This window comes from Mercenaria mercenaria, chromosome 9 (assembly GCF_021730395.1).
Source record: "Mercenaria mercenaria strain notata chromosome 9, MADL_Memer_1, whole genome shotgun sequence".
Taxonomy (NCBI): Eukaryota; Metazoa; Mollusca; class Bivalvia; order Venerida; family Veneridae; genus Mercenaria; species Mercenaria mercenaria.
In genome coordinates, this window is record NC_069369.1 from 7,864,349 (window position 1) to 7,882,281 (window position 17,933).

The 17,933-nt window shown below is 33.7% G+C and overlaps 1 protein-coding gene across 1 annotated transcript; it reads right to left on the reverse strand.

The window, feature by feature from the left end:
- Positions 1 to 13,436: 13,436 nt before the first annotated feature.
- Positions 13,437 to 17,220, reverse strand: LOC123547716 (acetylcholine receptor subunit alpha-like). Its single transcript, XM_045334976.2, has one exon. It carries the CDS (start codon positions 16,880 to 16,882, stop codon positions 15,482 to 15,484), a length of 1,401 nt encoding a protein of 466 aa, XP_045190911.2. The 5' UTR covers positions 16,883 to 17,220; the 3' UTR covers positions 13,437 to 15,481.
- Between the last annotated feature and the right edge of the window lie 713 nt (positions 17,221 to 17,933).

Here is a 17,933-nt window from a genome sequence, read left to right on the forward strand (position 1 = left end):
GTGTAATTGTTGTGTGAAATAAATGAATTCTTGAATTGATTTTCCTAGTTCCGTGTAGACGGTCTGCCTGAGATAACGGAAGTCAGACGAAACCATCTGTTTAGATTCAGCTTAAATTTGCGCAAAAAGTAAACGATGATAAGACATTTTTCACCACCGCTATTTTGTCCGGTCACATGCTTTAAAATATATATATATGTTTTAGGCCAGTCATTTGCAGATAATACGGGGCAAGTAGCGCAAGGTGTGCAGATTTTGCAAAATATTGCCTCAAACTTTAGTGTCCTGAAACCGGAGTTATACTATTTTTTATAATAAAAACCAATGGAATCGGCAGGCTGAAAATGTCACATGATGAAGTGCTAAATATACGCAATACACTTGCTCTGCATTTCCCTGGCATTTCTCAAAATTGTAATTTTTATTATTTTTATTTTTGCTTTTGTATCAATTAACGCAATTATTTTAAATTTTCAATTTTACAGTGCTCTGCCCCCATAACCGATTGATCGTCTCAATACGAGACATAGACTTGTAAGGGAGACTACTAAATATGCGTAACGAAAGCTCCAGACGAATTCAGAATATGCATGGTAAGAAAAGCAGATTCCATTCAGTTTATAATTTGATAGATCTCATACACACGATTAAATGTAAAAACATGTCTCTTTGCCTGTACCTGGTAACGTTACGCTTTCAAAAACCTTTGTTTCAGGAATGATGTTAAGCAATTAAACAAGTATAATTTGAGAGAAAAACATACTTGAAAAATAGCCAAACTACTAGTCTGATAAGATTAGTTTATCATATTTTCATTTTAAGTTAATTAACTGTCTATTCTGTTAAATGAACTGTTATATATCTGGCTGTTTTATGTAACACTCGGCAGTTAGAGAAGTAATCAATGTTAAAACTGTAAAAGGAAGTAAGCTTAATATAAGAAAAGACTATGATTAGCATAATTATTATGTAAGAACTGTATCTAAGTTCACTTCAAAAATATCATATAACGTTGGCACTATGTAAGATTTACAAATAAATCACATATCTTACTTTATTACATACCTATATAAATTCTGTCAAAAAACGGCTTCTATTTCACAAGTAAATACGCACAGGCATAAAAAAGTCCGTATTGTACCTTCTGTATTGTACGGTGTTCCGTTGGGGTCATCGCAGTTTCGCGTTGTCGTCCTAAGGGCGAAATCGCGAAACGACGATATTTTGACGCGAAAACGCGATACTTTGACACGAAAACACGATGCTATAACGCGAAAACACGAAACAGAAATATCGCGTTTTCGCGCTGTTAATATCGTGTTTTCGCGTTTTCGCTCTCGATCTGCCATCGTCTTTTCGTGTTTTCGCCTTCGTGGTAAGTAGGGAGAAAACGCGAAAACACGATATTGGTAGCGCGAAAACGCGATATTTTTTGCATCGTGTTTTCGCGACCTTGTATCGTGTTTTCGCCCTCTCAACTTCAAAGGCGAAACCGCGAAAACACGATGTTTTAATATCGTAATTTCGCCTTCCGGTTGGACTTGCGCAAACGCTTGCAAGACTTTTCGAGAGGACGTGAATTCGTCCCCGATACATTTCAACCCCAACTTACGATGTTCCTTGGACATTTCAACCCCTCCTTGGACATTTCAACCCCAATCTATGATAAGCATGGCAGGGCAAAAGATGTCATTTTTTTTTAAAGCGGTTTACCTATTCATCCATTTTTCGACACGCATTCTGTGATATGCATGGAGGCTAAAAGATGTAGCAGTGTATTTATCAGTCCATTTTATAGTTAATAGAAATAGATGATAACATGTAATAAAATGATGAAATCGGGATTGAGTTGATATTTTCTTTTTTAAGGTGATATAGGTTTTTATTTTTTTTTAATATTAAGATAACTGTTATTAATTTTTATCCGTGTATATGCCTGCTTGCCTGTCTACCTTTTCATCAGTCAAATAAGTTAGAACTTGCTATTACTTTATAAATGTTTTTTACTTGAAATCTGTTTTATAATTAGAAGGCAGCCTGAAGGATATAACTTACGTACCAGTTTACAAGTAATTTATTTAAAGCAGGGACATGTCTCTTAATGTATTCCTCTTTTTTGTTAGTAAACATATATAAATACTGTGTGAATCCAGGCGATGCTTAAGTTCAAAAACACGCACGAAGTGTATAAAACGGCAATGTTTAGCCGCATCTGCACTTAGAAAATAACAACATATTAATAGAATAACAGTTTCAGTTTCAGTTTATTGGCAATCAGCAATACATTTGCCTTCGGCCATTTACAAATATAAAAAACTTATGGCAAAGACAATCATACACGAGAAAGTGAACATATATACAGAAGGCAAAGAACAAAACAGAATAATTGTATTCGATCAGAAGACAAGTAGATTTTCAAGAGTATTCTTTCTTACAGTTATTGCTTCTTTAATATATTTTGCAAGACTATATATAGATCTTTTACTACTGGATGACATTAGTGTATTAAACTTTAAATTTAACAAATTATCAACTTTAAGATGTCATCGTCAAAATCTCAAGTTATATCCCGCAAAAAGCAACAACAAAAAAAACAAAAACATTTGGATTCGCGAGAAACACAATGGCACACTATTACAGTGTTGTGAATTAAAGTCATACTGCTTATCAACTAGCTACAGGGTCATAAAAAGATAGAAACTGGTAAAGTTCTGCATGCCGGGGGTCAGATAAAGTCTCCATACGGCGCTATATATAGTCAGACAAATGTTGCATTCAGATTTAGAACAACATAAAAATATTGAATATTTTGCTATATGCGAAATAAAACATTTTATTTTTTATTTTACATTTTCACACTACCGGTAGAAATAGAATGACCACCAAAATCGCACAAATACTTTATTTGCAAAAAAAAAAAAAATGTCAATAGCATGTCGGCTTGAGTTTCGTGATCAGTTCAGTTGAGAATAAGCCCAGTGTCATAAAATGCTCTCTCTATATCTTATCCATATATTGTGTGTCGTTTTGTCTGTCATTTTGTCTGTCAGTCAGTCTGTCTGTCTATATAATGTATGTTTGTATGCCATTTACTACAGATGGAATCTGCCATAGTTTGTCCTTGAAATGAAAAACAAATCCTGTGACAACTAGCGGGAGCTAAAAGAAGCAATTTCAGATGGGACAGATGTTGTTTAAAATGACTATATACCATAATAAATTTAATCTAATAAAATTATGTCGAGCATTATTTAAAGGTTTGGACAAAAAAAGTTCCATAAGGAAATTGATGAGAAGTTTTAATAAAATCTGCAATATAGAAAGTTTTATGTTTGCAAATTTTTTTATCTTTTTCACCTACAAGTATTATTGAATATCTTGTGTTTTATTAATTTATCGCGATAATTTTATTTTAACGGTACTTGGTAAAATCCAAAAACAGGTAAAGCAGGTGTTTTATCCTATAAGTGGTGTTCATTTTAACTCTAAATACGAGGCGTAAATCCATAACAGATTTGTAGTCAAGTGGATAGTGTGTTGGACCTCTATTGTTTTTATGTTTGTATGGTGTAGGTTCGAGCCCTTCTTTTTTTAAAATGATTTTACTTATTCTATTTTTATAGGTCTTTTTTATATCGTCTTTTGTATTTAGTTTTTCTTTCATTCTTGCAAGAGATTTCTTTATTCATGGTTATAGATTTAATGATTCTTCTAATATGAGATCCTCTGAAAAATCAATAAGTACTCAGTATAAGTGCACGAGAAAATCATAATACAAATAGTTTTACCTGTATTCTTCTCCAGGTAAAAACATGTTAGAAAATTAAAAAAAAGGAGCTCGTCCTGTACTCGAAGCAGTACCGTAAGCTTACAAACCATACGTGTTAACCACTAGACCACGCCGCTACTTATATCGGTTTTGCAATATGTAAGATATTTGTCATGTAATGTGTCCACCTGATTCCCTATTTCATTGGTATGGGTTGATCCGGTATTAGTAAATAAAGGCCACAGTTATCGCGTTTTGTTAATACTTTGCATACACACTAATAAGCTTTGATAATGTGGCAGTTGAGTCCAGTAAGTCCAGGGGTGTTCAAAGATAATCCGTCACAGATCTATTGTAAAGCAATTATTGGATTTACCTGTATTGGAAAATAAACAGTGTCGATTGTATTGAGGTCAACTGCCACATTATCAAAGTTTATTAGTACTTCATGTTACAGTTTTCTCTGAAAAGGTCACATGTCCTACTGAACAGAACATCTTTATAAAAACTTCATCTATGTTAAACTAGATTGGCTATACATGCATATGCGTATGTTTAATACCAAATAAATGATACGTTATGTTACATTTGTGACTGGAAAAGTGGATCTATTGCCGATACGAAAAAATAAACCTCCAAATATCCTAAGATCGTGTCAAATTTGTTTGACTGTCCTAATGATACGACTTTGATGTCCAAAGATGAAATCTTTAGAGTGACCACACATTCTAACATGACTCAATTTGATTTAAGAAATAATTTATGGCAAAAGAGTGTTTTCACACCAATTTATGCACGATGGGCGGTTATACGTCGGGCGTAATAATTTCACGAGGGCGCAGCCCGAGTGGAATTATTTGTACGACGTATTACCATCTGAGTGGATAAATAGTGTTAAAATACGGTTTTGGCATAAATCATTTCGATTCTAATATGCCTTTAATCTAAAACAGTAGATAAAATATAGAAGCGCTCTTTAACAACATTAACGTCACCTCACGTTAATCTGAAGTCATTCTAGCGTAGGAGTGTTTTAATTAACAGAGAAAAACCTATTAAAATTCCAGTTAAACGAAGATGTAAATTAAGCTCGGTATTTTCAATAAGGCATTCGAGTTGTCTATCGTCTAATTTAGAGTAAAAAAACGTAGGAACTGAACCACGAGTGCGTTAGCACCAGTGGCTAAATACTGAAGCATCTGAACGATGAACCGTGGTAAGTTAGACTATACATGACAAGAAGGCATTGATTATTTTCGTTCATTGACATATTTTAGTAAAAATTATGCTGGGCTTCGTTTACCCGATGAGTAATGTATCGGACGCCATGCGGCAAGTTGACGTCATCATTGACGTCATAATGCTCTCTTACCAGTCCGCGCGTCAACCGTTGTTTATCACAGATTCTAACATGGCTCGATTTGATTTCCAGTTAAACAAAGAAGGAAATCAAGGTCTGTATATTCTGCTATAAACAACGGTTGACTCATGGACCGGAAAGAGAGCATTATGACGTCAAAATGTCCCATGCTGTCTAATACATTACTCCTTCGGTAATAAAGGCCAGCATAATTAAGAAATAATTTATGGCAAAAAAGTGTTTTAACACTTATTTATGCACGATGGGGGGTTAACGTCGGGCGTAATAATTTCACGAGGGCGCAGCCCGAATGAAATTATTTGTACGACGTATTACTGCCCGAATTATTTCGATTCTAATATGCCCTTAATCTAAAACAGCAGATAAAATATAGGAGCGCTCTTTCTTGGTCACAACAAAAACATTGACGTCACCGCACGTGACGTCATTCTATCGTAAGAGTGTTTTAACAGAGAAAAGCATATTAGAATATTTATTAAAATATGTCAATGAGCTTGTCAGAATGAAAACAATCAAGGCATTCTTGTGATTTATCGTCTAATTTACCACGGTTCATCGTTCAGATGCTTCTGTATTTAACCACTCTGGCTAACGCCCTAGTGGTTCAATTCCTACGCATCTGAACTCTGAACAGTTGTAAACTAGACAATAAACAACTCGAAGGCCTTGATTATTTGTTAGATATACAGAGCTTGATGTCCTTCTTTGTTTAACTGTAAATAAAATCGAGTCATGTTAGAATTTGCGATAAACAACAATTGACACGTGGACCGGTAAGAGGACATTATGACGTCAGTGATAACGTCAAATTGCCGCATGACGTCCGATACACTCATCGGGTAAATGAAGTCCAGCATCATTTTTTTAAAATATGTCAATGGACATGCCAGAACAAAACAATCAAGGCCTTCTTGTGACTTATCGTCTAATTTACTACGGTTCATCGTTCAGATGCTTCAGTATTTTTTATCTGTAGAATGTTGTAAAGACTGGGATTAATTTAATGTGGAAAGACACAAATGTAATGTTTTTTATTACATGTAAGCTTTTCCTGTCGAAACACGAAAGATCATTTTTTCTTTAAATCTTAAAGACAAGTAATTTCGACCAATGTCTCCTATACATGTATTTGAAACTTGACAGTAACAGTGATCAGTAACAACAGTACTTGTGCATGGTGCATGTTGGTTTCTTTCAGAAACAATATTTGCATAGTTATGGAATTTTGTTTTCTGTTACTATACTATATACATAGAGTACATTATTATATAGATTTATTTTACTGTAAAATGAGCGAAAAAAATATGGGGGTCACCGACTTCGTTTTCGCTGTATTGTCTTTAATTTCCCCTACCCCCATTTTTACGCGCAGATTTTGTGCATCAAAATTTCAGAATGAACTGTTTGCATTTTAGGGGACAATAAGTTAATCACAAAAAAGTTTACAGCAACACAAATTTCATTTTAAGCGTATTCTTATTTTGTAAGCCATTTTCCGATTTCTTTCTGATTTTTATCGTCATACGTGTATACATGAATGCATGTTTCACACAAAAAAGCGTAATGAAAAAATTATACTTCTTAATCAAACATTTTATTGCTCGTTCTCCCTGGCCTCCATAGAATTTTTGTTAATTTTCTGAAAATGTTCCTGAAATGTTTATGAATAAAATAAGATCATAAAACTTCTTCACTAACGAATTCATTTTCAAGCTACGATGCTATGAAACAAGTTGGAAAGTTCAAGCACAGTTAAAACGCTACGTCTTTTTCCCGAGTTTTTCAACCAAGTTCACATTATCTGTTTGTAGTATTTATTTGCAGCCTTTATTGAACGGTTTGTGAAGTGCAATAACTTATTTATTTCATGTACATACACTTTTAATGTATGACGTTAACTTCAAGTCGTTCTGACTGTGCATACTTTGGTTAACTTAAAATTGTTTGGGTTGACGCCAGTTTTCGTCAACATTTTATTCTTTTACGAGCACTAAACTCTTTTCCCACAATAATTTACAACTGTCTCGTTTAAAAATATTAGTCACGGACAATGTGACTGTACTGGACACCAAACCTAAGACCGTTCGGTTGACGGGCGAACGGTCCAACCATTGTGTCCTTCGGTGCGACATGAAGGATGTTGGTTATTTTTGACTGGATGATATAGACAAGAAACTTTTTTCTAAGGGTCAGTTGTATATGAAGTTTTCAAAACGAGAATTATTCTAAAATCACATATTTGTTAAGCATGATTTAAAATGTTCATTTTGAGAAGATGAAAGTTAACATCCAGCTATAATAATCACGTTATTCAAATTTGAAAAAAAAAGCAAAAAACAAACAAATATTTATAAAAATGGTGGAAGTTTTTATCTGAGTGTTAGATATGAATACGGTCAAATGCGGACAAAATCTTAACAATACGTATTATTACTCTAACATTAATGAATAATTATTTTTTTTACTTCAATGCGTTCATTCTAGCTTTAATGGAAAAAATATATCAGAAAATATATTTAAAGTAGAGAGTAGTTATATCCACTCCTTTTCTGAACTACAAGTAGATATTTTATTGTTTAGATATGACGAAAAGTTGGACGCGAAATGAAATCTTCAGCATACATGCTCTTTATCGTCAACGTTTAAATCGTAAGGACGTGGCGCCGTCAAGCATAATTATAATGTTTGACGTTGCGCTAGATGGCGCTGAATTACGCCTTCTTGACCTTAAAAATTAAATCCTGTTCTTTCATGTTCATTGCAGTTCTCTTAAAGTATGTCTAAAAACCATGATTCAAATTTCCTGAAATAGAATGTTTTGAGACTTTAGATTGAGATTATTTATAGAGTCTGATTTTTTTTTACATGTAATGGAAAGTAAATTATGTACATGTAATGGTTTCAATACAATGTTTAGTTTATTTTAAACTTATTTTAGATATATTTCATCTGTCAGTTACAGAACTGTTGTTTAGTTTGGTTTAAACTTATTCTAGATAGATTTCGTCTGTCAGTTACAGAACTGTTATTTGGTTGTTTTGAAGTGAAAACAGATCTATGATACACAAATTGTTGCTTTTTTATAGTCTTGCCTTGTAGGCGCCGACGTAGCACCAAAACGTCACTTTAGATTTGGGCCTATTACGCCGTTATTTCTTTAAAGCAGCAGTTAGCCAAAGATTCGAACAAAAGAGGTGTTGATCAGAATACTTGTATCGTTTGCTGTGCAATTTTTCTCCCTTTTCGCTTTTTACTTTTTCCAACAAAAGGTCGCCATAACCTTCACCTTTGACCTAGTAACACCAAAATCAATATAGGTTATCTGCTAGTCATTGCCAACCTCTACCAGATAATGGAAATTTGGGCTCTAAGGATTGTTCAATTATTGAGTGGAAAGCATTTTCAAACAAAAGTCGCTGTGACCTTGACCTTTGGCCTTCTGACCCCAAAATCAATATAGTTCTATCCATGACCAGTCATCCTAATTGTACTTTTTATGCACGATGGGCAGTTATACGTCGGGCGTTATTATTTCACGGGGGCGCAACCCGAGTGAAATTATTTGTAAGGCGTATTACCAACCGAGTGTATAAATAGTGTTGGGGTATGACCCACCTAATGGTGAATATTTTATAAGTTCAGAACAATGTTACAGCAATATAATGTATCCAGTAAGAGACTTGTATGCAAAATTTAAACAACTTTTACCGTGTGTAATTCATGCTCAAGTAGAGACAATTTCAAAGTGATGGCGAGTGTAAAAAACGTTTGCAGAGAAGTATTATACGATCTATTTTGATAAAAGAAACTTCAAACTATTGGTAAACTATAATTGGTTCACAAAATAAAACTGTGAATATCATTTTGCTGGGTGCCTCAAGTAAAAGGATTTAATGAGACAGAATTCTAACTCCAACATTGAAAAATTGAGGTCGGGTCCTGTGTGACTGTTTTAAATTTTGCTCACTTAATTCAAAAGAAGCCTCGGAAAAAAATGTAAAAACTTAACAGAATCTAGGAAAATAAGGGGGAAGAAATGGTCCCAATTGGGCTTGAACCTATGCCGCCTCAAAAATTTAAGTTGTAGGAATTGAATACTCTTCAAAAGGAGGTACACTATTACAAGGCCTATACCTTAAAACACGGTTTTGCTAGTCTATTATGCCGTTATTCTAAAACTAGATAAATTGAAAAAACGCTTTTTCTTGGTCGTAACTAAAACGTTGACGTCACCGCACGTTAACGTGACGTCATTCTAGCGTAATAGTGTTTTAACAGAGACAAGCATAGCCTATTAGAATGAATGCTTGAGTATGATAATCGTAATCACGTATTGTCGGACCTTAACATACCGTCTTTTGATACATATCAATTTGGCACATTGTACCACTCAACCTTTGATATGCGAATAATTCAGGGTATGGAATCACGTGATTATGTAGGCCCTAATAATTAGGAACGGATACAGGTGTCCTGATACCGAAATACACTAAGCGAAAAGCACGTATTTCTTAGGTCACCAAAGTGCGTGCATCATTGTCTACTAGATAATTTCGAACGATATTCAAATCATGGTCTCAGCGTCAAATTGGCCCCATACCAGGAGTCATATAGTGCTACATAGGCTTTTATATATTACAAAAACTTGTCTTCTTACTATTTAAATACAGTAAGCTGCATTTACTCAGGCGTGCGCAGGACCAGTTGGTCGATCCTCTTGTTTATTTACTGTTTGTAGTGCAACACAAATATGACTTTTGTCTTTGTATTTTCGGTATCTGTATCTGTGCATTTTAATCACATGATCACATATCTTGGAATTATGTTCAGTCAAATACAGATGAATATCTGATGTTTGACCATAATCAGGTGATATTCCTAGACAGAAGACAAACAGGATCCGGTTGAAGATGAGATGAAATGAAATTTCCTGATTAAAATTAATCATTGCTCTTCATACATGTGTGTCAGTGTTTTAATGACATATGCATATATACGTAGAGCTACTACTGTTTTTACACTTGATATAAACCGTTAAGCAAAATATCTTAAGATCTTTTCTTGGAGAAAACACGTCAATTGTCGTATAAAAAACAACAACAAAAGAAAAAAAAACTAAGAACATGGAAGTCAAGACTTTATACTTCATGAATCACGGTCTCGAAATGTCTTGCAAGTCTTACCGGAAGACGAAATTATGATATTGAAACATCGGGTTTTCGCGGTTTCGCATTTGCAGTTGAGAGGGCGAAAACGCGAAAACACGATACAAGGTTGCGAAAACACGATGCAAAAAATATCGCGTTTTCGCGCTATCAGTATCGTGTTTTCGCGTTTTCGCCCTACTTACCACGAAGGCGAAAACACGAAAAGACGATGTCAGATCGAGGGCGAAAACGCGATATTAACAGCGCGAAGACGCGATATTTTCTGTTTCGTGTTTTCGCGTCAAACTATCGCGTTTTCGCGTCAAAATATCGTGTTTTCGCGATTTCGCCCTTAGGACGACAACGCGAAACTGCGATGGCCCCAACGGAACACCGTAGTATTGTATGTTGCCGGACTACCTTCATTCAATATGCATGACCTAGCACAGTTCTATGAATAGCACACAACAACTACACTACGTTTTACTCTAACATCGATAAACATTGAAGATTTCGTTCAATAACAAAACCAAACAAAATGATGGAGGTATTTAATAGAAGGGTCATTATAACGGAAGCTAGATCTATGATTTTGTATTCGGCTCTAGTGGAGTTTGCCAATTCGGATGACACTCGGTGCTTAAACGCCTCGTGTGATCCGATCTGGCAAAATCCACTCAGCCGAATACAGCATTCCAGATCAAGCTGATTTTATTAAATAATGCTTTTCCAAAAAAATTAACTTCTTTGCCCATCAATTTTCTGACAGCTTTGATCTTTATTGAAGCAGGGTTTTGTCGTATATATGTTTTTCATTTCATACATGCGACTATCCAGCTTTTAAGCCGACTGAAAAAACAAGGTGCTCTGCCGAAAATTATTTAGTTTTATTACGTTTAGTTTTTGAGAGACGTTATAAACATGCAAAATTTCAGGTTGAATATACCTCTGTGAAGTGTACAGTAATGTGGAAGCTGTAGGAAATGACTAATAAGGCTGGTCGGATTTGCTTGTACTCAACCAAAAAAATAAACAGTTTTGTTTGCTGCTAAATTATAGTTTATTGTAGTAAGAATTCCGCAGATACTGTTAGTGATCGGCAACAAGAATCAGCCATAATAGGCAAAATAAAATTTGTAGACATTTCACTATCTGACGAATTATGTGATGACAAAATAGTATATTTTATGTTGATCTATAAAAGAAATCCTAGAAAATTTTGACGGATGTCTCTTATACACAAAACAACACATTTAAATGTAGTGTATGTGGAATCAGTGAGCTTTAGACTGTTAGGAAACAAAAGCCAAATATTCCATTAAACCAAAGTCGAAGAAAAAAAGTAAAGTAAAGTAGTGAAGCAAGTACTTACAACGCCTTGCGAGTACAACAAATGCACTTGTATGTCTACAAAATCTGAAAGTCATATTTGAGACATTTAGCAAGAAAATGTGCTTTAAAAACTCATAAACTAAGTGAGTCTGGGCTAGATAAATTATCTTAAGATCAAACTTGATGAAAAAATACATAGAACTGTCTGTGACTTTATGATAAAATTACAGTTAATCTCAAAACCTATTTCAGTAAAGTAGGTCACTGTACCCTGAAGTAGTACATTATACTTGAACTTCTTATGAAAATTTCTCCACCAAGAAAAAACATAAAATAAAAGGTTCAACTTCTAGATCTTAGTTACTTTGTAGAGTTCTCTTAATGCCTTTGAGATTTACAACTGTAGGAGCTATAATAACCCCGTTGCATTTTCTAGTCAATTATTCGTAGATTTGTTTGTGACACTTTTGTTTTTATGGTCATAGACACAAATTGTAAATCATTATAACATTTCATTGTCGTAAATACCTGATCAACAGACCGTTTTAGAGGTCTTTTAAATTACTACTTTACTAAAAGTATTTCTACAAATACGCTACAATACATCTGTAGTCCGCTAAATTTAATGACCAATAATATTAAAAGCTTTATTGTTATATTCATTCCAGGAGTGTATTCAAAACCATTTAGAGTCAGATGACACCTTACTATCTTCTCCTTATCACACCTTACTACTGTAATTTAAATCATCACGCTTCTCCTTGTCAAACTTGATGAGAAATTTCCAAGCGCTGAGTATTTGTAATGGCTTTTTTAGAGTGTAATGTATGACGTAAATGACAAGTGCTTTTGCCATTGTATTCATGAATCACACAATATCAAACATCGTTTATGTTTGTACTCAGATACCATAAAAATTTGAAATATCAGACTGCTTTGTTAGACTAAATATTCAAGAATCTAATGTAAACATGTTGTTTGTTAATTATTCATCATATATACATCAACATTATATCCAAGTCAGTCTTCATTAAATAGCTTATAAATGAAATAGCACATACCTCTGAACAGTTTCCAATGACATTTCTACTTCTTATAATTTATCCTTTCCTTGCGGTTTATATCCGAACATGACTCTGGATACAGCGATTATACCTACATTATTGCCACTAGATACTGTACATTCTACGTGAACAAAAAACTGGAGACTACAAATGGAAGGTGGGGGAGGGGGCAGTTGGTTAATAAAAACATTACCAGTAGATAATCCAAATAAAAAATGAACCAAAAATGAACATTTAAAAGTCCAGAAATTTGTATGACATAGACTAGAAACTATAGCGGTGTATTCAATGAAAAAATACCGGCTATTTAATTAATAACAAGCTTTAAACATATATTAGTGATTAATACATACCCACTCTTATAGCGAAAAACATTAAAACTGTCATCACCGAGAGATTACGCGGGGCTTTCAAACATTTCCGTTTTTTTTTGTGTAGGTTGGCAGCCCTTATAACAAGTGCTTTTGCCACTGTATTCATGAATCACACAACAATTTTTTTACTTTAAAGATAATTTCTGATTGTTTTTGTTTCATAGATTTTTTTTCAATTCACATGTCTGATAGGAAATTTTATGCTGAAAACACTGAACAAATTAAAAAAATGGGTAACCAAACTTGTTTTTGTGAAAAATTGTTTTGAACACACTCACTGTTGCTGAAACTGCTAGCGATTTTTCAACATTTTCATAATTTTCTGCTTTTTTATAAATACCAACAAAAACATGAATCAAGACAGCACAATAAGGTTTATATATTTATTTCATATCATAGACATATTTGTAATACAATATCATTACAATGATGGGTACAAATGAAAACAAAATCTTGTTTCATACACGTATTTACCTTTGAGAACTTTTTTCAATAAAAAATACTAATAGTACAGAATATGTTTTTAAATCTTGAAAAAAATGTTTCATAGAATTTTTGTCTGTTTTCCTTGTGTATAGATATTTGTACTAATTTGTGAATATAAAAATTTCATTTCTCTTTACAAAGATGGCCACCACGAACAATAAAGGGCTGTTTTTATTACAGCAAAAAGGAACAATTTTGATTTCTTTTTATTAGATGAAAAGGTATCTGTAAACATCTATTTTGTCTTTAAATAATAAATATTTTTAAAAAAAAAAACTTGTTATATAATAAATCGTGTATTGCCTCGATTTGGGGATTCAATTTGAAACTACATATAGCCCATATTTAGAATCTGCTTTTATTTAGAAAATATCCCATCAACTTGAAGATTCTAATTACAATATTAATTATTATTATTATTACGATTTTAACTACTTTATTGAACGAGGATAACATATTGAGCTATAGCCAGCTTTACATAAGACTCTTAAACATAATGATTTTTACATTCTATCCTTAGTATGTAACAAAGAATGCGAAGTGAAATACATTTTATTAAATAACGTATTAAGAACAGCACATTTCTTAGTGGCATGAACAGTATGTAGTAATGTGAGATTTTTTTTTTAATATCTAGGCAACATCAACAGTTCAATTTATGATATCCAAGCGGATAAAGAACAAACGATTTTTGTGTTCTTTTTGTTTGCAATCCGCGCACCCGTCTAAAATTCTTGTGTGAAAATTACAGAAAAGCGTTGGATTACATTTAAAAAGCAGATTGATAGAGAGAGTATTCTAGTTCCTCCACGATCATGAAGAGCGATACGTACATAAATGAAGCAAAACACATTACAATATGATGAAAATGTACATAATAAGCACATTATTAACAATATATATGTAGTCATATACCACAACTATTTTGAAATACAATCAAGCATAGCAAGCCAGACGAAAAAAGGAACATTAAATGTTCCGTTGAAGATAACAGTATTCATTTACATTATAATCGAGAAATAATTGTTTGAGAAATCGTTTGTACAATACAATAGACATAGTTTTTGGCTTACAGACAGTATCTAAATGCATCACAGAAGGCAAACCTTTCTGCATGATTGGATCAATCACCACCTAAACAGCCCGGGCGGCATCCGCGATACACCTCACAGAAGAGCCACTATTGTTTGTCAAAATATCTACTTTTATTTTAAAACCATTTACAATTTCTTAAGATTTAATTTCAAAATATGAATTTTTGTATGTAACAGTCTTTAATCTCTGAAATTATTATCACTCAAAGGACTTCATATATAATAAAGAGGGCTCTAAATATTTCCGAAACTGGCATTGCTGGAAAAAAAAATATAGTTCGAATTAAAAGTTGTAGGGTAAAAATAATATATAACCCTAATGTCAAATAACTGTTAAAAATCAATTTTGCTCTCCGGTTTTCATTATTTCATGCAAGTTTATGTTCTTGATACAATTGCTCTTACCAAATATACTGCAAAATCATCTTTATTCGTGAGGAATTTAATTTCGAGGACTTCGTAGTAGTGTTAATCTACGAAATTTAATCACAGTGAAGAAATATATTTCGCAATATCTAACCTACAAACGTTGAAATCTCTGAAATCATATCCCAACGAAATAGCCGTTTTTTGGCAAAATCAGTAAATTACATACCGACAAACTTAAATGACTTTCTAGTATCATATATTTTCGTTAAATAGATATATTAATTTGAAATTACTGACACAGAATCACGGCATTCTCATACTTAATATCATCAGTCATCACAGTGAGTTAATATGTATGCATGATTTTGACTTTGTTATTTTGCAGTTTTTGAAATACCCGCTAATATTTTGTATGCTTTCTATCTATTTAATCGCAATACTAAATATAATGGCATTATCATCATATCATTCGTATGTATACGTTATTACCACGAAAACAACAAAGCTGCAAATAGAGAGCAAAGTGAAAACTATAAAAGCAGTTCCGTCTACCATGTTGCTGATATTTTTCCACGAGACCTGAAAATGTTCATTGCCATTTTCTTCCACTTCTGAAATCAGTTTCGCTATTCTGTCTTCAATACTATTGCATGGGACTCCTTCTAAATGGAGCGTGAAAACTGACGGTTTTATGGAGTTGTTTCCGTCTGACATCGTTTCTGTTTGCATTTGATTTTCCTCTTTTCGTCTGATACGTATATCTTCTGCTTCCAACTTCTTCCTTCCATTTTTCATCCCTTCAGCATTGTCTGTTTTCGCATGATTTTCATATTTTGGTCGTTTACAGAATAGAAACAGATACATAGATAGCAACCAGTTCGGGACGATTTTTGTGTCCTTTTTATTGTACAATCTTAGGTTCAGTATTGTGACCAGTGTAATTACAGAGCTGATCACCATGTCAAACATCAATTTGTACGAAATTACCGGAACTGGTTCCGAGCTTTTTGGGAGGGTGTCACTCACAATTGTCATGAATACGGCTATAGATAATAAAACTGTGATACAGTATGAAATTCTTTCACCAGATTCCGGTAAGAGCAGAAACACAAATACATTCAGCAGGCTTAGAAAAGTTAGGGGAAGAAGAATATTTACGATTACAAAACCAGGTTTTCTCTCTAGATAAACATGAAAATATATTTGCATGCCTTCGGAATGTATATTTGTCTTAGATTTAGCACGTTTCCACGTTGGACTTTCAGTGTAGTAGCTGAAGTCGATTTCGTCACTTGGTGAACTTATTTTCACCTGGTCAGTAGAATATCCCCATGCGCTAAACCCTAAGAAGCATTCTTGAGAATCAAATGGGAATCTGTACACATCCAAAGCACAAGTACTTTTAATAAGATCTCCGGACCACCATGAGGCAAATCCAGTGTGGTGAAAGTAAACTCTTTGCCATTTCTTACCAAGAGTATCTGTTTCTTCCGCAGGGTTTACAAGAATCAGTTCAGGTACCCAAACGTCTATATATGATGTCATCACATATTCTACCCCGCCATAATCTTTAGGATCCCACATCATATTTGCATCATGCCATGTCACTAACAAAATTCCCATTATCGAAAATATTCCACGAATTTCATCAAGTTCTTGTATTGAAATAATTGAAAGGGAAGCATTTACATGAACTGCGTCATTCTGATTATTCACTGGTCTCACATTTTTATTGTATTCTTTCATAACATTTCGCAGTAAGACGTTTGTGTCGTTTATTGAAGCACAGTCGTCTTGTCCAACATACACAAAAATAAGCACAGCAGTACAGATCACGTGTAAGTGATACTTAATTCCCATTGCCATAAATTAAAAATTCAAGTATCTATTCCATTTTAAAAATTACATTCTCCATTTGTATTGACTAATACAGAATTCTGCGACTGTCGCTGTTTGTAATTAATAAAATCAGTAAAAAAGTCCTTTTGAAACATATAACGCAACCAAGGAACATAATAGCAGACTCGGTTTGATCTTTTCATGAGAGGTAAAGGTTATGTACTTTACATCACCCTCTATCATTCAAGCACTATTACTTTATTTATAATAATACACAATAAATGACATGATCCATCAGTGATGCACCATTAATGATAAAATTAACAGCGTCAGTAACATCGAAAAACTACCGCATGCAATTATCCGTCGCCGGTCTTTCAATATTAATCCAATATATGTTGAAAGCGTTAAATGTTTACCTTTCAGGATGGTCTTGCTTTTTATACCTGGCAACTTGGAAATCACATTTTGCTTTTAAGGTGTTCTACTGTAAACTGATACATTATTGGATAATCATTTCATTTACTAATCGATGAAACACTAAAACGAAACCAAGACAACAATCAGGAGTAAATTTCTTGCGATGACATTTAAACTAGAGAGCTCAAAAAATAAGAAGTCACAAAATAAAAGCCACTTGGCGTTTGTTGCTATGTGGCAAGTCGTGCATTCGCTATGTGGCAAGTGGTGTTGTCTGCAGGATTAAACAATATTGCAGCCAACCTTACACTCGCCAACAGCTAGAAAACACTCTTATGCAGATCTTAAACGTGTAGAATTAAACAATATTGCAGCCAACTTTACACACGCCAACAGCTAGAAAAACACTCTTATGCAGATCTTAAACGTGTAGGATTAAACAATATTGCAGCCAACCTTACACACGCAAACAGCTAGAAAACACTCTTATGCAGATCTTAAACGTGTAGGATTAAACAATATTGCAGCCAACCTTACACTCGCCAACAGCTAGAAAACACTCTTATGCAGGTCTTAAACGTGTAGGATTAAACAATCTTGCAGCCAACCTTACACTCGCCAACAGCTAGAAAACACTCCTATGCAGATCTTAAACGTG

Bases quoted from the DNA above. Each gene is read 5' to 3' on its own strand.
- LOC123547716 (XM_045334976.2), bottom strand. From the start codon at position 16,882: ATGGCAATGGGAATTAAGTATCACTTACACGTGATCTGTACTGCTGTG.